Below are 24,735 nucleotides of genomic sequence, written 5' to 3' on the forward strand. Positions count from 1 at the left end.
CTCTGGAGCCATTTACATGCGTAAAAATGTATGCGGAGCCCCAGCATTCCACTGATTATATGTGTTGTACCTATCGATGTTTCCAGTTTGTCAACCTCACGGAGCCCCTGGAGATGTCTCGCGGAGCCCTGGGGCTCTGCAGAGCCCAGTTTGAGAAACACTGACCTAAAGCTTTCGCAGTGTATCAGCTGAACATTGAAGCCACTACTTGGTTCAAGGCATGCAGGAAAGCATGCCACAGTTAGGGCTTATCTACACAATGAGGTAAAGCACTTCATTAGGGTGTGAATTCTAACTGGACCATATAGACTCTGCTGGCACGCATTCAAATTTCACTAGTGCGCGTTAATAGTCTAATTTTAAACAATGTTAATGTTAATACACACTAGGGAACTTTGAATGTACATCAGCAAGGCCTGTACAAATTAGTATGCATGCACACTAGAATTCACATCCCACTAAAATGCACTCTTCCGTTCATGTAGACAAGCCTTTAGAGTTTGATTCAAGCTGAAAGAGTCTTGTTCTGCTGATTTTGCTTTTTTAAAAAATTAGACTAGATTCCACTCTTGACTACTGGTTTGTTGTAGCCTTATTTGATTTCCTGAAACAATTCTAGTCCTATCTAATGGCTGTCCAAATGTCACATGAGGTTTTAATTTTCCTTTATGAGTCCCACACACTTGCTTAATGAAGACAAAATAAGAAGCAAAAGGAACCGGAGTCACGGTCTATAATGTGAATAGATTAACTAACAGTGTCTCCTCTGAGGGTAAAGTGTTGACAAAAGTGGCTCTTGTATCATTTTCATAGCTTAGAGAATGCAGATTATCACAAGGTTAATGAAGTATCTATGCCATCCTGCCAAATGATTATAACATATCACAATTGCTGAAAAAATAAAGTAGTAGCTGAGTGAAAGGATTTAATCAGACAGCTTTTAAGATAGGGACAATAGCATTTGAATAGCTAGTTTGTCCATTTTGTTGCAAACCGACTCATGACATGTCTTTACCTTGAGAATCATTTGATCACATTTGATCATTTCATGTGGTGGTTCATTTTTCAGTGAAGTAATGAATCTTGATGGATCAGCTTGGAATATACAGGAGAGGGAGGATCATGACTATTACAATGAAATTCCAGGAAAAGAGCCTCCTACAGGTGGACTATTAGATATGCGAATGAAAGTGCAAATGGACCAAAGGGCAAACTGTCCCATACAATGTGAAAAGCAATACGGTTTGGTAAGCCTGTCTATTTCATACTATTCCCTGCCATTCTGGGGAAGGGATAACAACTTACTGTGGTAGAGATCATATGAACACAACTACCACTAAATCCTGCTTGGCTGGGGAAGAGAGTTTTAGGCGTCTTTTAATAACACTTAGAACACAGTGGAGTCTCATTTTATCATCATTAACTGATTTGTCCTTACAGTGCTTCTGAGAGAGCAGCTTTCATCTTTGTTGAGAGGGGAAGACATAGGTTTAAATGTCTTGGCAAATACCTAGGGCAGGGATGAGCAATAATTTTTGCAGGGGCATTTAATGAATTTTGGTATTGTTCATGGGCTGGCTTCATCCCCAGAAGGGGCAGATCCTGGGGAGGAAGAGGCTTGGGGACTAGCCTACCTCCTCGTCCCCCCCGAGTAAAAATACAGCAAAGGGTTTGCGGCTCTTGGTCCCACCACTACTGCATTGCCTGGCTGACACCAGGGAGCTGCTGCTGTCACTGAGGGAGAAGTGCCCTCCTCCCCCCCTCCACCAGGCAGCTCCGTGCATGGAGCCCTGAGCCCTGGCTGGGTGGGAATCATCAAGCAGCTTTGAGGCTGTGCTGCTACGCAACTTAGAGGGAACATGGGGCAACAGTCCCAATGTTTGGGGCTTTTTCTTATATAGTATCTAATACCCCCACCTTAGCCAGTTCCCTACTACCATGGTCAGACTACAATGTCATTCTGCACTACCTTCTGCATATACGTGATGCAGTTTTCAATAATTCTAGTATGTTTCAAGATTCAGCATGCTTTCAAATTATCCAAAGGTGTCTGGGACTTTAGTGGATTGAGAAACCTGAACCTAGGCATAGTCAGGACTCAGAAAATCAGAGAGTGAAACCAGAAGATTTCAGAGCTTACTGGGGTCATTCCCCTGATTGTAGATGGTACTGATTAGCATTTCCAAGTGCAGGGAGGTGGGTACCACCTGCTGGCTCTTCCTGTAGAATTCTGAGTCTGTGTTCCAAAACCTAGGACTGGGGCTAGGAAACAATTTCTCAGTTATGTTTGTGTCTTTGCAGCAGAGGCTTATTGAGGAGGAACAGTACAATCCCAGGAGATCTAACTGAACTCTAGTTCACTGCTGTGTGAAACTTTATCCTCCCTACCCCCATGCCAGCTTGTTGTTGTTTTCTCAGTACTTCCCTTCAATCTTGAAAATTCTTTAATGCCAGTCAGACATTACACTGTGACTATTCTGCTCCCATACTATGTTATCTGTATTCCATCTCCCTATTTTTATTGCAAGAAATGTTTGCATGAAAACAGAATCTGCCTTGCTTAGGAGTTAATCTAATCCTGCTGCATATTCCTCAGATGAAATCATCTGATTCCTTTTTGTGACATCATAGTCATCTCCCTAGCAACTAATTGTGATGTTGCAAACAGTGGATTGTGACTTCAGGTGAGGAATTGGTCCCAGAAGCAGAGCTGCTGCTTGGCAACCAAGATTCTGCCTTCATGAAAACATACTTAGGAAAAAAAATCATAGCAAGGTGTTATTCATAACAAGAGAAAGAGATAGGGTTTCCAGTGTATGGAACATTAGTGCTTCACTATAGTTAGGACCAATGGGAACCTGTGCCCCTGCCCCTCCCTCCTGTGCTCACACCCCTGCCCCTTCCTGCGGCTGGGCAGGAACTGGGCGTTGAGCGCTCCCCCGCCCGGAGGACCATTAGTTAGGACCATTTCTGTAACATGCTACAAACATGGTATAAAATGCAAACATAAAATCAAGCTTTTCTCTTTTGCCCTGTGAGAAATGGGCTGTGTACCCTTATTTTCTAAGCCTTCCATTGATAACTGTGGATCTTAGGCTGTGTCCAGACTCAGGGGTTTTTTCGGGAAAAGTAGCCTTTTTCCGAAAAAACTTCACCTGTGTCTAGACTGCAGCCGCGTTCTTTCGAAATTAAATCGAAAGAACGCGGCTTTTCTTTCGAGGGCGGTAAACCTCATTGCACGAGGAAGAACGCCTTCTTTCGAAAGTGCTCTTTCGAAAGAAGGCGTTCTTGAATGTAAATAGGGCTTCTTCGAAAGAGAGCATCCAGACTCACTAGGTGCTTTCTTTCGAAAAAGCGGCTTGCTTTTTCGAAAGTTCCGCATGCAGTCTAGACGCTCTCTTTCGAAAGAGGCTTGCAGTCTAGACATAGCCTGAGATATTTCATAGGGATTAGGGCATGCATCACTGGAATAGCTAATGGGAAGTAAAGCATCAATACTGACTATTGTTTGAGTGGGTGGGAAAATTTGTTATCCAGGGATCACTGAACTGAATGGTATATATTGAAAGAATATCTGAAGTTTATTAACCATTGATATCTGATGTGAGTAAATGTTATGATTCTTACAGGCTGGCAGTCCCAAATGCATCAACATATATGAAAACTGTCCAGAAGAAAACAAATCAGTGGGTATGTACTATGTCTTCCACACCCTGCATAGCCAAATTTCAACTGAGCCAGATTATCTGGAAGTCCCGAGATTTTTGATATAATAAAGAAAAGTGTTCTGCATATTAGATCACGACTAGCTCCCTGGCTGGGGGCAGACAGAAGAGCTTTACAGCTTTTCAAAAGGGGTGTTAATTCATTTTTGTGGCTACTGGTAGACTTCCTAGTTTTACTTGTCCTGACATCAAACAGAAGTCCTTTGTTACTGTAGCTCCTTTCCTTGCCGGCAAGGAAGGAACATGCTCCCCTACTTAACTAGTTCTGACCCTATTCATACAGAATATACACCTACATTAATGGGGTCAGAACTGTCAGCGTCCCTGTGACATTCCCAGAGGAGCATGTTTATGGTCTTCATTCCAGTGTTAAAGGTTCCTAGTCTCAAATGTAACCTTAACTCTGTTTCTTCACTTGAGCTTTCCCTATTTTCCTTTGTGTGTCTGGTTATGTGCTCTAATTCATCTTCATGGTGGGAAAATTTGTTCTCTTATATCCTGCTATATCAGTAGGTTCCCTTCCTTTTTTGGATTTCATGTGGCACTATTGATGCCACTGGATACATTTCTTTGGCTCCATTCTTTTCCTCATATGAGGAGGTCCTTTCAAAAATCCCATCTGTATTGCACTGCCCACATGATGGGGTTAGATTTCTTTTTCTTTTTTTCTTTTTTTGGGGCAGTATTTCTGTATTTGCCATGCTTAAAAGCGAAGCAACTAATTTCCACTTATGAAGGATGATAAATAATAAATATGATAAATAGCACAAACATGGTCGTTTGGCTAGTTCTGTAGTTCTCAAACTGTGGGTCATGACCTCATTTTAATGGGGTTGCCAGGGCTGGCTTACACTTGTTGAGGCCTGGGGCTAAAGCCCAAAACCCAGCACTTGGGACTGAAGCTAAAGCCTGAGCACTCCCCCCACACACACACACCACCTCCTTACCCCCTTTGGTGGCAGGGCTTGGACTTTCAGACCCCACTCCTGGGGCCGTGTTGTAATTTTTATGGTCAGAAGAGGGTTGTAGTGCAATGAAGTTTCTTGAGACCTCCTGAGCTAGCATTCCCTTAATACCTGGCTGCTCTGTTAACCTCTTGAATCTGGGCTAGGGACATAAAATAATGGTCGATTAGTCAACAAGCCTAAGCTTATCAGGACTACTCACATTCCCTCTCCCCCCACTTGCTGTCTCTGCTATAGCAGCAGCAAGGGGAGAGGGAGCAGGAGCTAGTACTGGTTTTCCCCCAGCAGTGTCTCCATGGTGCCGCTTCCCCACTTCCACCTGCACTGCTGCCTCTCTCCTTCCATACTGCTGCTCTGGCAACAGCCCCTGTCTGCAGGGCTCCCAACTCCCCGCTGGGACCCCCCAGGAGCTGCTGGACCTGGCATGAGCCGGGACTAAGCAAGCCTGGCTCAGTCCCAGCTCGCACCCGGTGCAGGAACTACCCCTGCTGCTGCTCTGCAGTTTAAATGTAGTAGGACCTGGAGTATTGACTACACAATTACTCAGTTACCCACCTCCTAAAATCCTTAATTTGCACTCTAGGCTGAATGAAACTTCTCTGGCTCATCAGGCAACGCACAAAGCACGAATCAACTCTGCCATAAGCACTGACTTTCAAAAGTGTCATAGGGTGGTCAGTGCCTGGCTCTGCTCCAAACCCCACACTGCCCTTTCCCCAAGGCCCCGTCCCACCCCTTTGCGTGCTCCACCCGCTCCCTGCTTTTTTCTGCTCAGTTCCTTCCCATCCCCTGAGCATGTCACATTCCCCCTCCTCCCCATTAGTGTGTCCAACACTGAAAAACAGCTGATATCAGTGGGTGAGAGGCACAGGGAGGAGCTGGTCCATGGAAACTGCTGGTAGGTGGGAAGTGCTTGGGAAAGCTCATAGAGGGGCTGCTGGTGGGTGCTCAGCACCCACCAATTTCCCCCCGTAGGTAATCCAGCTCCAGAGCACCCACGGAGATGGCACCTAGAAGCTCTGCCATCTCAACCCTTTGGAGCAGGGAAAGCAAAAACATCTCTCCCCTTCCTAAAATGCTCCTAGGGGAGGAAAAGGATTTTGCAACAGAGAACTGAGGATGTGCAGTGTTTGTCCATAGAGACATCCATGAGCATGCAGGAAGTCCTTTCTAATCCGTAAGTCCAGTTGTTCTATTGATAAATGTATCTTAAAACATTCTGGAACAGCCTCTCATTATCTTAAAACCAAGAGGCTGTTCCAGCTCCTCAAATGGTTAGAAACCTTATTCTGGTTTACAGCTTAAATGTATCCCCATTTGTTGTTGGGCTAACATTGTTCATTAGTTTGAATAGCTCTTCTGCCTCCCTCTTGTGCCCGGATGTATTTACGGAGAGCAATCAGATATCTTCTCAGCCTTTGTTTTTTGCTAGCCTACACCAGCAAAGCTCTTGATAGTCTCCTCTCATACAAATTTATCTTTCATCCTTCTCGGAGCAGAGATCTCATCAGACACAGTGGACATTTTTACAAATGAATCTGGGTAAAATAAGTGTGGAAAAATTTAACTTATTCAGAATTACCCAGGGCAGATAAAAATAATCAGCCACATACTTAATAGCGGGGCATTAGAAACCTTGAGATGAAAAACCAAAAGAGAAGGTAAGAAAACCAGCATGTATTTTTACCAAGATACCTGTTCTGGGATGTTAATTAACATTTAAAATGTTAACTGGTTAAACTCTAGGTTTAACCCTGGAGCATGCCCTCCCATCCATGACACGATGGACCACAGCTGGGGTGGACGTGCTCTTCTGGCCCTGGCCCTGCTGCACCCACAGGTGGTAGGGGCTGCTCCAGCCCTGCGTCGTGCTCCAGTTATGGCCCTTCGGTGCCCATGGGCAGCAGGGACCAGTCCCAGTTGCAGGTGGTAGAGGTTGCTCTGGGTCTGCTTTAGTCTTAACTGGTTAACCTCTTACATCCCTAATTTGTTCTTCATTAATACACAAAATATAACATTCCCACTCCTATAAAATTTCAGTGAACCCTACAGAGAGCTTCTACAGGGTGGAGTTTTTAAGATTACTCAGTTTTGGGCAAATTGATTTCACTGAAGTCAATGAGTGATCTACCACTTACTTCAGTAAGAGCCAAGTTAGGCCAAGAGCTTAAGCACCTTCGATGACCCCACTTAAACTCTTTTTGTTTGGTTGCATAAAAGGGGTAGGTTGCTGAACGTTATGCTTTTTAGAAATAAAAACACATGAAATAGTTTGGTATTTTTAATTTTGCCCATTAACAGCTTAATGGAAATGCCAAAGCTGCAACATTCAGCTGGAATTGCTGGTTGGTTTTAAAAAAATACAACATATATTGCCATTAATTACAGGTAACTGTGGTGAAAGATCACTGAAGGCAAAAAAAGATGTGTCCTTGCTGAAACCTGCTTGCAAAATGGATCTTTTTGATGACCCTTGTTACATCAACACTCAGACCCTGCAAACTACAGCTTATACAGCTAGAGGCCTTGCATCAGCCCAGGTCTATGGGAGCCCACTGTGTCATGAGAGTAGGTTTATATTTCAATGACCTCTTTTTCTAAGCCTTGAAATAAGGATCTTGTCATCTGAATGCATGGGGAAGGAATCTGTTTTCTCAATAATAATTGGAAGAGAAAAAATGCTTGTAACTGTACTAGACATCCCTTTTGGCTGTTATGTTCAGGATAAGCAGCATCAAAGACTAGAAATAGTGACAAGCAATGAGTGGATCCAACGTCTGTCTTCTGAAGTTGACCAATAGCAATAAAAAGCATAGGATTATATCTTTCACAGAAAATGACAGGCAGTCCCTGAAAACAGCTTTGAAAACACAGAGCAATATCATGTCCCCAAGATGTAGCATTGTCTTCTGTATGTGGATTTTACTTATTATGATCCCACAATGAGGTCAAATGCTTGTGCTGCAACTTCATAGATTTCAATATCATACAGCCCATTATGATTATCTAGTCTGATGTCCTGCATAAATCAGCTCATAGAATTTTACCCAATAATTGCTACATCAAGCCCATAACTTTGGTTTGAGCTATAGCAGATCTTTCAGAAAGGCATCCAATTTTGATTTAAAGATTTCAAGTGATGGAGAATCTGTCACGTCCATAGGTGATTTGTTCTAATGGTGAATTACCCTGTCTGTTAAAAAAAAATTATTTCCTATTTTCTCCCTTTCTGAACCACTTATGCTATTGTCTTGGGATCCACACAGTCAGAAGGGGATGGAGATTAAGGAAGCCTGCATGTGGGAGACTCTCTGGCCAGGAAGACTTTCCCAGACAGGATCTATGGGTCCCCTCTGTGCTGGAGAACCCCTCTTTAAAGAAGCCATAGGAGGCCTTGCTAGAAAAACAGCATTTAAATAGTGGAACTAGTCAGTTTCCTATGAGAAATCTTGCCTGAGTCATTTGCCTTCTGCGTGGCTACATCCAAACCCATCTATATTTTTATTGTTTAGTAACATTTCAGTTTTGTTTAGCAGATGCACCATGCCATAAATGCTTCCTTTCTGTCTGTATCAGTTATATCTTATATTATTGTACACAGCTGCAATTATGCTACATATGACCCTCACAATTAGATGTGGCATTTTCTTCAGTGCCAATTAAAGAAGAATAAAAAATTTAGAAGTTTAAATAATGTATCCAAAATACAAAATTTGTTTTGTAGGGAATCTCTGATTTTTTTTAAACAAAATATTTATCAGATCACCATCAGATTGTGTTCTGTATGTCATTTTTCATGTGCTAATAATTGATAAAATTAACCATACAAACAAATCAAGCATTTTGTCTGTAGATTTGGTATAAAACAAAATGTTTTACAACTCACACATCTTTATAGAAGTATTTTTGCGTCACTCATAATTGTATGTAGCTTATTGAAATACATAAAGAACAGTTTACTAACACATACTACATTCAGATATTCAGTTGCAAGATGGATTCACCACTAAACTTCCAAACTTTGATTCTTTTCCAGAGAAATCCACCCCACTCAACCATTGCAACACAAACCAAAACACTACACCATCAGAAGGAACTTTTTAATGGATAATCCAGTTGCTGTTACCTAGCAATATGAGAACTAATGATTTAATGGACATCACACTTTTCAAAGTTTCTACATCTGTAAAATGGGGATGATAATTTTTACCTCACTTACTAGGGTGTTGTGAATATGATTGTGGGCATAAGGCTTTGAAAACATTAAATGGTATTACTATCTGGAAGACTGGTTTGATTAAAGCTTCAAATCTGAATAATTCTAAGTGTTATAGAATATAGTAATAATTTTAAACTTTAAGTGTTTCAGAAGCAAAACAAATGAAATATCTATTGTGTTTATGCTGGAGTTTTGGGTAATGGGTCCAACATCTTTTTTTTTCATTTAATTTTAGAATTGACAGAAGCTGTTCAGCAGCATGCCACAACCAACATGGATAGTGCATGTGTTCTGTCACAGATAAAGCAACAGTTGAGAAATGAAGATTGTTACCATGGCAAATTAAACAGGAAAGCAGCAGAGACCCTGTTGGTCAACGATGGGGATTTTTTGGTGCGAGAGAGTGCAACGTCACCTGGTCAATATGTACTGAGTGGATTGCAAGGAGGGCAAGCAAAGCACTTACTGTTGGTGGATCCTGAAGGCAAGGTATGGGTAAGCCATGTATTGAATGCTTCTCATACAAAGATACTGGTTGTTCCAACATTTCAAAGACAAAATGCATATTTAACTGCCAATGATGAAATGCCAGTTCTGCTAAAACTAGGAGGAGTTTTGCCAATGAATTCATTCTGGCTGGCAAGTCACCCTAAGACTTTTAAGGCTGTGTTCATTATTATAATTAGTTGTCTCACATGGATATATAATTAGTACATGCATTGAGTATTAAATGTTGCTCTAATCAAATGGTGATAGCATCCATCAATAAAATTGACCAGTAAAGTATTTCCAAATGCAGGAAAGTTAATGGAAAGAGTCAGTTTTATCACCTGAAATGTAACCGTTTAGGACTTCTATACAGCCGCTTGAGGTGCTCCGCTGAATGATATTTCTTACAGGCAAGAGTGAACCAGAGAGCATTTGCTAGAGGAATTGAGGGGAGATGTCTCATAGGAGAAAAAATTGTGGCTTTGCTTTCTTTTCACAGCTGTTTTATCCTGTGCCCACTTCTACACACATTCCATCAACCTCCTCTTTCTCCCTAATATGTGCTCCCCTTGCCTGTACAATGGGTATGAGAGTACCATAGCAAGATATGAAAGACAGGCCATTACAGATGTTACTTCTGGCTGGCACACAGAAAAACCAGCTGATGGAAAAACAGACATTATTTAAACTATTTGTTCTGTTAGTGTGTCACTGCAACCCTCCCTATTGATCCTGCTCCTGCCGAATTCAGTGTCTTTAATTCCTGATGACTTTGAAGGAGTAGGTACAGGTCTGTGATAATTTTTAATTAAAAATAAACGTAAATACAGTACATTATTTTGCTTTCTTACCAGGTGAGAACCAAAGACCATGTGTTTGATAGTGTGGGTCATCTTATTCGCTACCACATGGAAAATAATCTGCCAATCATCTCTTCTGGAAGTGAAGTGAGCTTGAAACAGCCAGTGAGAAAAAAGAGTAACATAGGACACATGCAATACAACAAGTAATGCTGTTGGATCTGAAAATTCCCAAGGCAATTCATTTGTGAAAACTGCACTGGCTATTCTTAAACTTCATTACTACAAAGCCAACTCAAAAAGTATGAACTGCACTTTTCAGCTGCTGTTATGGAAGACTTCTTTTTATGTGTATGTATGAATATATGTACATCTATGTAGAGCTATGGAGATCAGTAAACACAGCTATATAGATATATATATAGTGTTAATCTCAGCAAAATGAAACCCCTGGAGTAGTGTGAGAGATCCAGTTGGGAAAAAATATTAAAGACATGCACAGATGTCACTTTCAAGGTCATATTGAATCAGTAACTATTTTAAAAGCACAATTAAACTTTTAAATGAAAAAGCTCACTTGAACAAACTGCTGGGACATTAGTATGTGCCTTTTAGTAATGGAATTATTGGAAACAAATATTATTTATATTGGATTAGTTTCAAGTGGATATATGAACATGTATAGGTTTATAACTATTTGCCAAAACAAACTATTTGAATATTACTAACATGTCACTTGCTTACAGTAGACACTAATTTTATTTCATTTTGCTTATAACAGCACTTTAATAGCAAATCATGTTTGGAATTAATTGCATACACAATATGGAAAGGTTGCCTGTTTTCTTAGAAACAATTAATTTTTTAATCATTGTCTGCTCAAAAATTTGAGATTATGAAACATTTACTAAATTGAAATAAAGATATGTAAATGAAATATAATTTTGGAATAGAATGTATCAAAAAGCAAGCATGCTGGAGCCTAATATTTTGGTGTCTTGCATATAATTTTATTATTATTGCCAATAATTACTGGAAGTCTCTTTTTTAAAACTAGGTTATATACTGTATATTTTAATTGATTCCATAGATATTTACGGCTTAGCAAAACTGAACGAGACAAATAATACATTTTGAGGAAAAAAACTATTTAAAAAACTATTTGAATTTTGCATGTTCTAGAGATTATTGTACATACTTATTTCCAAAATGATGTGATAACTTCCCCTTGCTTATTTAGATTCCATTTGATCATAAACATTGGAAATATCTTTTTAAGAAAATATATTCTGTTTTGTCACAATAAATGCTGTAATCAGCATATCTGAGAGGGTCAGTAGTTTATTGGTAGTTAAGAAGCAGTGTTTCAATGAGTAATAGGAATAAGAAGGTGGAAGTGGAACTGAAGGTTCTTGTGGGGAGTTATCTAAGGTTTAAAAGCTGGCCACATTTTTCAGTTTTACTGACAATTCTGAAAAACTGAAACAAAGTTTTGTTTTGGGTAGGAAAAAAAGCCAATTTCACAAATAGCTCTGGGTCAACCAAAAGTGCATTTTTAGGGGAATAAATCAGTTGCAGAGAATAATGAGCTCTGCTCTAATAAGGATATCCTTGATTGTGCCAAATGGCATCACTTATTTTAAAACCAATAAACGGCACCCACAATTTGCCAAATTCAATTCCATTATCCTCTGATAAATGAGCTTCACCAGAAACAAGGAAATTTGGTGTCCTCCATTCAATATGAACATTGTATAGGATGTTACAAAAATAGATTTTTGCTTTTTGAAAGAAAAAAAAAAGGCTCACATATAGGATAAAAGATCTGGCAACTGAGGACATAGTTTTCCATTGAAGGAAAAATTGGATTATTTGAAGAGCAGTTTTTAAGTGGTGTGCAATGACTTCCCATTTTTCACCATTAGTTTCTAGGCTGAAAAAACTATAATCTTTCATCCAGTGTAATAAAGTCATTAGAATATTCAGTTCACGTACACACCTTGAAGCAAGGAGAAGATTTGAAATGTCGCTGTATCTGATTGATTAACGGCCTAGTATGGTTCCAATTTGGTGCCTTCAGGACTGAAGACCTATGTTAATTCTATTTGCTCACAGCAAAGGTTCTAATCCGTGGATCAGAGCCCCAAAGAGTGTCATTTAAGAATTCTGTTACGTTGCTGGCAAAGTGGTGTCAGGTACTTGTTGGTGCTCTGCATACTCTCCCTTAGCTAGAGGACCACAGTGTAACTTGCTCAATATATGTGCATTAAACCAAGGGAGGAGCAGAGAGAACCTCTTTGACTATTTGTCTGTGAAAGGGAAAAACTGATAGACTTGCTTGGCTGTCTTGTCAAAGCTGGAGGAGGGAGGGTGAGATCCCAGAAAGGAGATAGAAAGTGGAGTGTGTGTGGAGCTCCCCCCACCAGATCTAATTTAAATCTTCCTAAGATTTGAAAAACAAAATGTTTGGGGCTGTGGTGCCTGGGAGAAGTTAACTGAATATGGTATTGAGAATGAATGTCCAAGAACTTTCATTTTGCTCATAGGCAATGTATCCAGAAAACATCTAGCATGTGAGTATGGTATTTATAGCTTGATGAGAAACAGACTGAAATTGCCATCCACAAATTGAAGATCCCAACCTTTAGGAAAATTTGGTTCAGAGCCCAGCCTTTATGACTTGGGCTTCTCTTGTGTGTCACTGGAGCAAAATTGAGCAGGAGGGAGGAAAAGTTGGCTAAAATGTACAGTGATGGAATAATCAAGTGATATCTCAGATTCTGTTGCTGTGGAAGAGAGAAAACAGAAGAATCCTGAATACTAAGGATACAACACCAATGCTGCTGTTTTATCAAAAGCATATGGATATTTTTCAGACATGTTTCTAGATTAAATTACAGCCACCCTCCAGGAACATGGAAAAGAACTTCAGTTTGTCTTTTCCAAAATAACATAGAAACTTCTATCATTTGAGTTTTTATAGTCCCTGGTCCCTATGTGAGCCAGCTACTGCATACAAAGTATATTACCTATGTATAGCGGCAGAATTCTAGAAAGTTCCCTAGGCAATTTTTGCCTGAAAACCATATTAGAGCTGCTGGGAAAAGTCTGTGACATGAATTGGCAAGCGTGCCTATTCAAGTAACTTCACCTTTCTGAGCCCATGGGGATATTACTTTTCAACTGACATTGTAAGAACTGATTAATATAAAAGCTCAATCTGTGCTAAGTATTATTAAGATGTTGTTAAACCCCACGAGGAAGGACACAGATGTACACAGGGAAGCCATATTAGAAATGCACAGTATATTAGTCCCCTTATCAAAGTGTATGCAGATTCCACTTGAACAACAAAAATTTGCTTGAATAAATTAAGATGTGGATTGTTTCAATTAATAACATGCTATTATGTGACCCACAAACCTAGTGTGGTTCACTGTCCCATGTAGTTTCATTTAGATGGCCTATAGCAAGAGCTAAGAAGAAGAGTGCTCTACAGCCTAAGCTGAGCGGCTGCTGGCTTTATAGCTGAAGCTGCAGAGGATCCTACACTAATCTCCACAGCTCCCAGGTTCAAATCTGGGCAGTGGTGGTTACAAGTGGGGGCCCATCTCGGATCTCAACTGGGTCTCTGAAGTTTGGGATATGCTTCCTCAGCCAGGGGAAGTATGTAACCCACCTAATGTGGTTCACTGTCCCATCCAGTGGCACTTAGACCAAGTGGCACTTACAGCAAGCAATAAGAAGGGAGCTCTGAGCCAGCTGGCTTTATAACTCAAACTGTAGGCTCCTACACTAAGCTCCAGAGGTCCTAGGTTCAAATCTGTCCAGTCGTGGTAACACTAACACACACAACGTAGGAATGGCCATACTGGGTCAGACCAAAGGTCCATCTAGCCCAGTATCCTGTCTGCTGACAGTGGCCAGTACAGATGCCCCAGAGAGGGAGGGAACACAACAGGTAATCATCAGGTGATTCCTCTCCTGTCATTCATTTCCAGACAAACAGAGTTTAGGGACACCATTCCTACCTATCCTGACTAACAGCCATTGATAGACCTAACCTCCATGAATCTATCTAGCTCTTCTTTGAACCCTGTGAGAGTCCTAGTCTTCATAACATCCCCAGGCAAGGAGTTCCTTTTGTTTTAAACCTGCTGCTTATTAATTTCATTTGGTAACCCTTAGTTCTTATATTGTGGAAATGAATAAATAACTTTTCCTCCTCTTTTTCCACACCAGTTATGATTTTATAGATCTACAAATATTTTATGGAAGGTGTCAACCGTGGTGCAGTAACACACATTCTGTATTTTTCTTAGTAGGAGAACAAATGGTTCCTATGTGGGAAGACCCTTCTATTAATTTTGTTATGCAAATTATTGGTACAGGAAAGGCTTGTGGAGTTCTTTTTTCTGCTGGAGAGTTTGGTTTTTTGCCATGGCTTCTGATTATCAATTCTTCAGGCAGAGTTTACTGAGAATCAAGGACTGGTGTTGGGCTGAAAGTGCTGAAAATAAAGGGATATTCCTAAATGTTATTTTACCACTTCAAACTAGTCTAGTGTGTGTGATGATAAAACCAAACATACTTTAAAAATGTCCAGCAATTCACAATGATTGGGGAGGCAAATGTACCCCAAGACTTTTGTACTTGCTCAAAGTTTCACTTGGAGCCAGGGAGCCAGGGCTTGACAGCTCTTAAGTGGTAAAATTGTGATAAATCAATATGACCTATCCTGGAGCAGCCTTGAGTGTTCTTTCACTATGGCTGTGTCTAGACTGGCAAGTTTTTCCGCAAAATCATCTGCTTTTGCGGAAAAACTATGCTGCTTCCGTTCGGGCAAAAGTCTTTTTCTGAAAAACTTTTGCACAAAAGGTCCAGTGTAGACAGCAGAGATTTGTTTTCCACAAAAAAGCCCCGATCACGAAAATGGCGATCGGGGCTTTTTTGCAGAAAAGCGCGTCTAGATTGCCCACGGACACTTTTCCGCAAAAAGTGCTTTTGCGGAAAAGCATCCTGCCAATCTAGACGCTCTTTTCCGAAAATGCCTTTAATGGAAAACTTTTCTGCTAAAAGCATTTCCGGAAAATCATGCCAGTGTAGACGTAGCCTATGTGGTTGCTATATTATAGAAATTTGATCTGGCCACCCCAGAAAACAGAGGCAATGTCTGTGAGTGGGAATGTGATCTTTCCCAATGGATCAAAACACCCCTCAAATTTTGATAGGTCCCCTCTGTCCAGATAGAGGAGCAGCTGGGCCACAAAATGATGTGACTTGGTACATGGGGAATGTGTTCTAACACAGCAGAATGCAGAGGATTCCATTCAGAACTCAGCTCCTGGAGGCACTGGTTCATGCATTGTGTGGCTGAGAGGGGGAAACTCTATGCTGAGGGAAGACCTTGAGTCCCAGTGGAAGGAAGGAGATGAGAGGGGTCCAAATGTGGTCTCCAGGCGAAGACTGGAATTTGATCCCTTCCCACAAAATATCTGAATTGGTCCCACTTACTTCCAGACTCAATGTCAATGATTTATTCTCCACCCGGAAGTCAACCTGGAAGGCTGCATCCAGCCAACTGCACTCAAAGAGCTAACCTTAAAATCAGTTTCAGAACTCTCATAACATAGCCTCTATATGATGCCAGCAAATTTCTGCAGAAGGTTGTTTCCTGTGCCATGGTCTCTTGCTATGATGTAATGTCATGTTGCAGTGATGTCATGTCTTGATGGCATCCTGACATGGCAACATGTTGCTATGGCATCACATGTTGCTTTCATACATGGTAGATCTCTTAGTGTGTGCAGATGACACACCCCTCCCTGTCATGACCCCTCACAGCTGGAAGCCTGCCCTGCACAGAAAGAGCAGGGAGAAGAGATTGACTAGCAGCTGCTGGGCCGCTATAACCCGCCCCTACCAGCCATTGGCTAAGATCCCGAGCCAATCAGGAAATGACTGTGCTTCCCGCGGCCTCTCGCGCCTGCTTTCAAACTGCAAACACTGGCTTTTGCGGCGCAACCGAACTTGAGGAACAAGTAAGTCCCGCCCTCGTGGTAAGACGGAGAACGGTGGCCTGGTCGGTGGCTGGAGGATTCGGCTATCACTCAACAGGGAAGTTAAGCTGTCACGCGGAAGGCTACCGGAAAGATCTGATGGACGGCGACTAGCTGTATTGTCCTGTGGACCCGGTGAGTATCGGTGAAGGCGCCGCTCCTGCAGGCCCGTCCGGAGTAGGAGTCTCCCGCCGCGGGACGGACTCTTGAACGCGGGCCCGGCGTCTCCCCTGCTCCCATCGCAGGGCGCACGAGCCCCGTTCCCAACCCGCCGGGGGGTTCACTGGGTGGCTAGGGCCGTGCCGAGCGAGCGGGGCACCTCCCGCCTTCGGCGCTTCCATGGGAACGCGGAGAGGGATGCGCGAGGGCAGCAAACTGCGGCTGCGGGCTTGTCTCCTCTGTCCTTGGGGTGCCGCGGTTCTGCGATGGGGGCCTCCTGGCGATTTCCCCCCCCCGCGAGTGCGCGATCTTCGCAGGGGTGCAGCCCTAAGACTGCCGCGCCCCCACTGGAGTCAGTAGCGTGCCGGGCGGTGAGCTGTACCCCCGCCGCTGGACTCTGAGGATTCATTCTTAAAACCTGCTCGCGTTTAGGTCCAGTGGTTAATGAAGTACAGCACTGACCTTGCGGCCCGTGTAGAGCCGATGTTGCGGTGGATGTTTCCTTATTGCTCGGTGAGAAAGCTTCTTTGACAGAAGCAAAAGGGATTTTCTCTTCTTAAGTTAATTAAAAAAAAACAGGTGTTCTTCAAATCCATTTCTGGGTACTATATCTTGATTTAAACCTCCCCCCCATCTTAAAGCCTTGCTCTGCTTTCACAGGCTGGTTTATAAGCATTTTTCTAGCAAGGGGAAGTAAGAACAATACCAGATTCCTATGAACTTTGCATAAGGAAGGAATCACAGCAGACCATCATCAAAAGAGTGAACTTGGTTAGACACAAACTACTGCAAAATTCACAAAATAAAACAACAAAGAATTTTCCTGCTCCTTTCAGTTGTAGTCATTTTGGGTGTTATTTGTGATAATATAATAAGTAAAGAAATAAATCTTCAGTTAACTTCTGAAACTCCAGTGTACATTTTTATGTACATTTACATGTGTCTGAAATTGAATAGGTGGGTGATATTAGTACCTCTCTTTGAAAATTCCAGATGTAATATCACATTGCTTTTTTTTTTCCTTAACTAGTATTGTGAACATTCAAGTAGTGTTAGAAACGGGTAGATCGCCAATGAGTCTAGAACTATGCATATGATGAGAAAGCTGTTGTGTTTAAAAGGTGAGTGTGTGCATTCTTCTTGTGCACAAGATTTGAAAAATTCCTGGATGTATCGTGAGTGGGTGCTAGCAACTTCTGCAGGATTTTGTTGTGAAAAGAGCTCTTTAATATGAAAAGGATGTACAGATTAACATAAATAAAACATCCTTACAAAAACACCAACCTGCACACAACTCTTCCACTGGGGAAAAGGGAGAGCAAGGAATAGACCTGCACATGATAGGTGTTAGTCCTGTCACTATGTACTAGAAGCTGCCCAGATGCTATGGTGAGGAATGTATTAGAACCTAAAGGTAATGCAGTAGGCCTGTGGTTCTCCAACCTTTTGGGCTCTGGAGCCCTTTACACGTGTAAAAAAAAATTATGCCGAGCCCCAGCAGTCCACTGATTGTATATGTTGTACCTATTGATGTTTCCAGTTTGTCAACCTCGCAGAGCCGCTGGAGATGTCTCCCGGAGCCCTGCGGCTCCGCGGAGCACAGTTTGAGAAACACTGCAGCAGGCTTTCAGAGAAAAATGTTGTTTGCAATCAAGCTAAATGAATGTGGTGCCACTTCCTAATTCTGCAGCTTGCTTCAGTGCCATGTTTACTGTTTATTGCTTTGTCAAGTAAAATGAAAATTGACAAGACCTAAAGAAGAGTGCTGTGTAGCTTGTCTCTTTCACCAATAAGACATGGGCCAATAAAATATACTAATTCATCCACTTTTTTTGGTCAATGTTATGCTACTTCAGGGTTCTGAATAACTGCATTGAAACTGACAAGAAGTGGGTTAATTTCACTGCTGCTGGTTAGGAAAATTTCAGTAGCTGCAGATGGAGTGCAAGAGCTATTCACTGGAGATGATTTAAAAACAGAGGCTGAAAGAAGGGGTAGATCAGGACTGCTGCAAACAGTAAGGTAAACTGCCCCATATTTGTCTTCCTTCTGTGAATGATGAAGAATAATATAGCAACATTAGTCACCGAAGTAACCTTAAGCATATTTTGAAGGAAATTTTGGGATGGATGCTAATTGTCCTGTAGGCAATATTCAGATTAAGTATAAGTAGACAAACATATTTAAAGTAATTATGTACAAAACATTATATTGTTGACTCCAGTTGGATGTCATCTACTTTTCTTGATTGGGGAATGACACTTTTATTAAACCTATTATTTGGGCATAGAATGAGAATAGCAACATGTACTACAACTATATGTCAGAAAAAAATGGGGGAGGCTAAATATAATGTATACTACTATTGCAGTAGTTCTGGTATTGCTGCTTATAGCTGATCAGAAAAGACTTAGCAGCTAATTAAGGCTAGTCAGATGTCTTTAATTGACTAGGGGTTTTGGGTTTTTTTGCTTCCATTATGGCTTGTACCAGTGCTCTGGCAGCAGCATACTTCCAGCATTTTTGTCTGTTACATGAACTATAAAACAAAAACAAACATAACAAAAACAGGATTAATAGGAGGTAGCACTTATCCACCTTTCCCAAGTGAGTGCATAACAACTCCCTAGGGCCCAATATTTTGAAATAACTTATGTTCTCAAGAAATATCTTAAGTAAACTGTTTATTTGAATGTTCATGTAATGATTAAAGTTTAAATACTTAAATAACTTTTAGATGTTAAAGTGTTTCAATTACTAAAATACTGAATTCTTAGAAATTAAAAAGTCTTGCTAATACATGGAAATAATACAGTTGAAGATCAAGTTAATGCACTGGTAGTTGCAGTACTTGTTCTGAAGTAAACATTTTGTTACCTGTCCATTTGATTTTTGTTGTTGCTCATATGTAACTTTCTTCCTCCTGTGATAGGTTTTCAACAAATTGGATAACAAAAACTTAACTTATTGGAAAGCAATGTCACTCGACTTTGATAGTGGAGCTCTACAAACGCAACATGAAGAAGATGAATATGACCAGGAGGATTATGCAAGAGAGCAAGAGGTGAAAGCAAAGAAATTACATAAATCTGAAGGCTTGTTTAACTCGTACCTTTTCACTTTTATCCATACTTGTAATTATTTTAAAGGCTTAGACATTTGAATGTTTTACATCCCAAGGCTCTCCTGAGAGCACTGCATGAAATACTACAGTACATTGTTTTTAAAAGAACTATGTCAGATGTCAGGAAGAGATGAGAGCCTACTTTTTAAGGAAGGAAGCTCACAACAAAGTATGCCGTGTTTATGAGAACTGCACATCTTTAGTATATGAGGAGGCAAAGCTAAAAGCCTCCATTACCTGAGAACTGTGGTTATTTTTCAGTAACCTCTTCCCTTGTTAAGATTACTTGCTTAGGTGACTAAAGTTTTGGTTGGAATTGGGGGAAATAATTTTAATCTGACCACCAGCTTGATGGTGACACACAAAATGTGTTTTAATATTTTCATTTTGGAGTGAGGCATTTCCTTATCTGGCTATGCTGGATGCTTTCAAAGTGGCTGAAAACTGAATTTTTATTTAAATCCAAATACAGGCAGTCCCCGGGTTACATACAAGATAGGGACTGTAGGTTTGTTCTTAAGTTGAATCTGTATGTAAGTCGGAACTGTCCAGATTCAGCCGCTGCTGAAACTGACCGCCAGTTCTGACTTACATACAGATTCAACTTAAGAACCCCAAGCTTCCCCAAGTCAGCTGCTGCTGAAACTGATCAGCGCTGATTCCAGGAAGCCTGGGGCAGAGCAACTCTGCCTAGGGCTTCCTGTAGTCAGCGCTGGTCAGTTTCAGCAGCGGCTGACTTGGGGACGCCTGGGGCAGAGCAGCTGGGGTGCTGCTGGGTTGCTCCAGTAGCACCGCTCCTCGGCGCTACTGGACCAACCCAGCAGCACCCCAGCTGCTCTGCCCCAGTCGTCCTGATTCAGCCACTGCTGAAACTGACCAGCAGCGGCTGAATCGGGACCTGGGGCAGAGCAGCACGGGTTGGTCCAGTAGTGCCCAGAGCGGGCGCTGCAGGACCAATCCGCAGCGCCCCAGCTGCTCTGCTCCAGGGTCCAAAACAAAAGCCTGGTCTGCTGGGGGGGGCACACTAGCCGCGTCCCCCCCCCCCCCAGCAGACCAGGGACACGGGGAGCAGAGCCGCAGCGGCAGCGGGGTGCCGCGCCTCTGAGGCTTTGCTCTGGCAAAGTCTCAGAGGCGCGGGACCCCCCCGGCGGCTGCGGCTTGAGTCCCGGTGCCTGTGGTCTGCTGGGGACGGTTCCCAGCAGACCACAGGCACCGGGACTCGAGCGGCAGCAGCGGCGGTTCCCCGCGCTTCTGAGGCTTTGCTCTAGCAAAGCCTCAGAAGCGCGGGAACCCGCCCGGTGCCTTTGGTCTGCTGGAGACGGTCTCCAGCAGACCAGGGGCACCGGAGCTGCTTACGAACGGGGCTTTCTCGCCCCGGAGCTCGCAGGTAGCAATCCGCTACCTCGACCTCCGGGGCGAGAAAGCCCCGTTTGTAAGTGCGGATCCGACGTAAGTAGGATCAGCGTAAGTCGGGGACTGCCTGTAATCAGTCTTTTTTTATTAAAATTTTAGTACAGGTTTAAATTTTTAAAAACCTATTTCAAAATTAAATCGACAGTCTAAAGAATAAACTTACCTATTACAATGATTTACATTAAATATTAATCAGCAAATATTTGCTGCCAGGTTTTAAAAAGTCAGATCCTTGAACTGGTAGAAGGTTAGGACTTGGCTTCCACAGAGATGAGTGGAGTATAAATGTCTAAATATTTCATTTCCCAAGCACACAGCACAAACAAATAGCAACATAACTTGCATACAGTGTCTAGAGAAATAGGGAATATTCCCTGATACCGTGCAGGTCTTTTGCTGTCTAACTAGTTCCTTTTGGGGTCCACTCTGTTACCTAAAGACATGATGGGCTCTTGTGGTACCTTATGAGGTATTCTTGTGTGTGGACACTAATAACATTATAGTAAAATGCCAAAGTTCTCTCGCAGTGACTGACCTTTCGTGGAGCTACATTTCTGTAATAATACTACATAATTGATGTCTGGTCCTTTGAACACAGCAACACTTCCCAAGACTTAGGATGTTAATTTCAATATCCTAACCAAATCTTTATTTAGGGAACTTAAATTGTACTTTCTTAGACATGTAAGAAAGTATTTCTTTCTGGAAGCATCATCAGCGACTTTTTAAAATAAGGCTTAATGTTGTCAGAGGAGTCTTTGGTTATGGTGACATCGCAATCTGCTCGAGTTTACTTTTGTGCCTCTTACGATGTTGCTAGAAAAAGCTGAAGGGTTTTTGGTTCCTTTTATTTTGTTTTATTTTTGGGGCACTTTTTCTAGCTGAAGGCATATTTCTTGACTTCCCTGTGTCAATTGAGAATTGTGAACTGTGCCACTTAAAGCTTAGCGTGTGGGCGTGTGTGTTGGAGTTGTGAATAGAGAATTTGACCGCAATTATTATAGTTGTATAGCAGTTGAATTATTTGTCTTTGTTCCTTAATGAAAAGAAGTAGCATCGGAAAGTTTTGGTCACACCTGTTCTGCTCTCTAGGGAACTTTTTGCGCTTGCAGACGCTGAGATAATACTTGACCATGTTATGGATAAATACTATTTCCTTTGATCATAAAGATTAGAGTTGGAAACAATTAATGACCTCTTGATATATACAACATGATTTTGCTTCTCTTTGTAGGAGTAGCTTCTGTGCCATTCTCCTTGGATAAGGATAGTGATAGTGCTTCACAGTGAGAGATACTGTGTTACTGTACTGAGAGATGACATTCTGAGATCAACAAAGCAATTAATATTCAATGTACTTTGGGTACAGGTGATCTCTTTTAAAAGGTCTCTTTTTTGTAATGTAAGCTCTATTGATGTATACTATCTGAAAGACTCCTTGTGTGTCATTCTCTCTGTCAGCTTATGATTGCTTCCATTGACTCTAATTTTTGTTACTACTTGCTGCCTCTGCCTCAGAATTATAGGAATCTATAGGTGAGAAGTTGCTTTGGTGCCAGTGGGTTGAAGGCAGAGGTCAGACTATTTGTAGTGTCTCACTATAAGCTTTATTACTTGATCGCTTTGAGTGGAATTTTCATGAATGATCTGGAATTTCACTGTACTCTTGTGCTTCTGGAAGTTGCCTATGGTAGTTACGGATTTTCTTTTCTGAAACTGGGGACAGTTATGATCTTTACCTGTATGATATGGTCTATCTAGGACTTGAAGTGCTAATTGGACTGAAAGTATATTTTATAAGATCAAATCACCTGTATATGAAAGCACTGGTTTTGAGCCATCCTGTTTGAGGTGTTAGCAGTGAGATGTTGCAGACCTCCTTGACTGAGTCTTGGGAACTTTAGTGCCATGTTAGACACCATCTCAATCAGCTCTCTGAAGTAACCTCTTTGCGTAAAAACCTGGTATGTTAGTAACATATCCATGTTGCTCTTATCTCCAGAATGCTGGCTGTAATAGGTGCATTTGAAAGACTCTGATTAGACTCTTTCATCTGAGGTCAATTTGGAGTAGAATGGCTACTTATTCATTTTAATACAGTAGAATCTGTGATGTACTCAGTTAGCATGAGGGGGAGCTATCACTAGGCCCACAGTGTTCAACAACCAAATTCTGGTAAGCCATATCAGGTTAGGATTCTTACAAGTGATGAAATCATAATGTGTTGTGGTCTTGTGTTGGTTAAGAGGAATTTAAGGAATTGCTTTGGATTGGCAATAGTGTCTAATAAAGGTGTGGGCAATAAGACAGCAGAGGTTCATCAGGGTTAGCCCCTTGCAGGCCACTGCTGCTTTGCTCATACCTGGCACAGGTAAATACTTACAGCAGATCGCTGATGGCTGCGGATTGCTGATCCCAGCAAATGGGAGCTGCAGGAATGGCATGGACAGAGACACCACTGGTTGGGAACTGTGATCCACAGCCAATGGGAGCTGCAGCTGCCCATACATTCAGAGGCTCTGGTAAATATAGTGGCATCAGCCTATTGGGGGGGCTAACCCCAGCAAACCACCACTCTTTTATTGCCCACCTGTGTTCTAGATAAAACTTGGATTGGGAAGGAGCTGGATTGGATTAAAGATGATATTGGGGGAGAGGGCTCTGTTTTTTGGTTGTTGTAGTCTATCTTGTTACTTAGGGTGTGTCAAGTGTGTGGGATTCCCCACAGTGTTGTGTTGCTGTTGTGGTGATGGAATGGGCAGAGTTGGCAAATAATTCTTCATGAATAGTGTATGGAAGAGTAGCTGGTGTCTGACCTTTTACTTATTTTAAGGCTATTTTTTGTGTTGCGTGTTTAAATCCTGAGACATTTCTGCTCCTATAAATATTGGCAGAGAAGGATGATTGTGATGTAGCTTCTGATCTAGAATGTTGAAATGCCTTTGTTGATGTGAGGTCATATTAGTCCACAATTTTCTTTCAGCATTTGCTAGTGGGCTGCTCCTTTTACTTAAGTTGAGAGAAGAGGATGTTGGAGCAATGGGGCCCAGGCTTTTATATGCCTGAATGTTTAATTGAATTGGTTCCTTTGTTTTAATTCAAGATGCTCCAGAATTCTTTCCTTCATCTCTCACTTGGCGTTAGTATTTTTAGGATGCTTTGACATCAGTTTAATATAGTTATTTATTTAATGCCATTGCATTTGTTTTATAAGCCAAGTTCTCTTTTCTTGTGTTCACTGCTTTTCAGTTCCTTCTACAGATGTAAGTCTCTGCCCCAAGGTGAGGCCATAAAATTGTTACTTCCCAGTTGTGGTTAGAGAAAAGGAAAGTCTTGGTGCTTTGAATGGTGCTGCTCTCTATTCCTGATCTTCTCTGGCTGGAAATGATAAAGCTATAGAAATATCTGAAGTCCAGTAAGGTTTTGAAGAGGTAAAAGTTTATCCTTTCAATTTGAATAGAGCAGAATTCTGCAGAAGGTGCATCTCCATTTTCTTTAGTATTTTGCTGTAGGTTTCAGAGTTATTTAATTGCACATTGTATTGTCTCAGGTTGAAAGACTAGAAGGCACTTGATTTATGTAACTTGTCCATAGCATAGGTGAATGACTGGAAATAAGCAAAGGTTTAAGTGATCGGGTGGTGGTGTTTAGAAAGATGTTTTCCCTTGCTTCCAGCCTTTTTCTTTGTGTTTAAGTGAAGTCTTTAGGAAGCAGCTGAGGGCTTTTTTTTTAAGTGAAGATTTAGCAGTTTGTGAGTTGGATCTCAAAAGGAGGTTAAGTTT

General features: G+C 41.6%; 2 protein-coding genes across 23 annotated transcripts in view; both read left to right on the forward strand.

Annotated features, from left to right (window-relative positions):
• SHC4 (SHC adaptor protein 4) overlaps positions 1-11,519 on the forward strand; it is an 86,926-nt gene extending 75,407 nt beyond the window's left edge. For 6 of the 8 annotated variants that reach the window (XM_075897211.1, XM_075897213.1, XM_075897212.1 and 3 more), the window contains 5 exons: positions 1,070-1,247; positions 3,630-3,690; positions 7,079-7,258; positions 9,145-9,404; positions 10,253-11,519. In XM_075897211.1, the coding sequence (XP_075753326.1) occupies positions 1,070-1,247; positions 3,630-3,690; positions 7,079-7,258; positions 9,145-9,404; positions 10,253-10,408 (835 nt within the window). In that variant the 3' untranslated portion in view covers positions 10,409-11,519. The remainder of the gene's footprint in view (positions 1-1,069; positions 1,248-3,629; positions 3,691-7,078; positions 7,259-9,144; positions 9,405-10,252) is intronic. The other 2 variants (XM_006135059.4, XM_075897210.1) reach the window with 2 other exon arrangements.
• Positions 11,520-15,174: 3,655 nt separating this feature from the next.
• The window catches only part of CEP152 (centrosomal protein 152), a 66,915-nt gene continuing 57,354 nt past the window's right edge, over positions 15,175-24,735 (forward strand). For 5 of the 15 annotated variants that reach the window (XM_075897188.1, XM_075897202.1, XM_075897201.1 and 2 more), the window contains exon 1: positions 20,987-24,234. Coding sequence is in view for 8 of the 15 variants with exons in the window: in XM_075897196.1 (XP_075753311.1) it covers positions 19,394-19,480 (87 nt within the window). In the remaining 7 variants the exon portion in view is untranslated. Of the gene's footprint in view, positions 16,393-16,848; positions 16,930-17,446; positions 17,538-17,560; positions 18,439-19,348; positions 19,481-20,986; positions 24,235-24,735 lie in introns of those variants that run through there. The other 10 variants (XM_075897193.1, XM_075897203.1, XM_075897196.1 and 7 more) reach the window with 9 other exon arrangements.

This window comes from Pelodiscus sinensis, chromosome 14 (genome assembly GCF_049634645.1).
Source record: "Pelodiscus sinensis isolate JC-2024 chromosome 14, ASM4963464v1, whole genome shotgun sequence".
Lineage (NCBI taxonomy): Eukaryota > Metazoa > Chordata > Testudines > Trionychidae > Pelodiscus > Pelodiscus sinensis.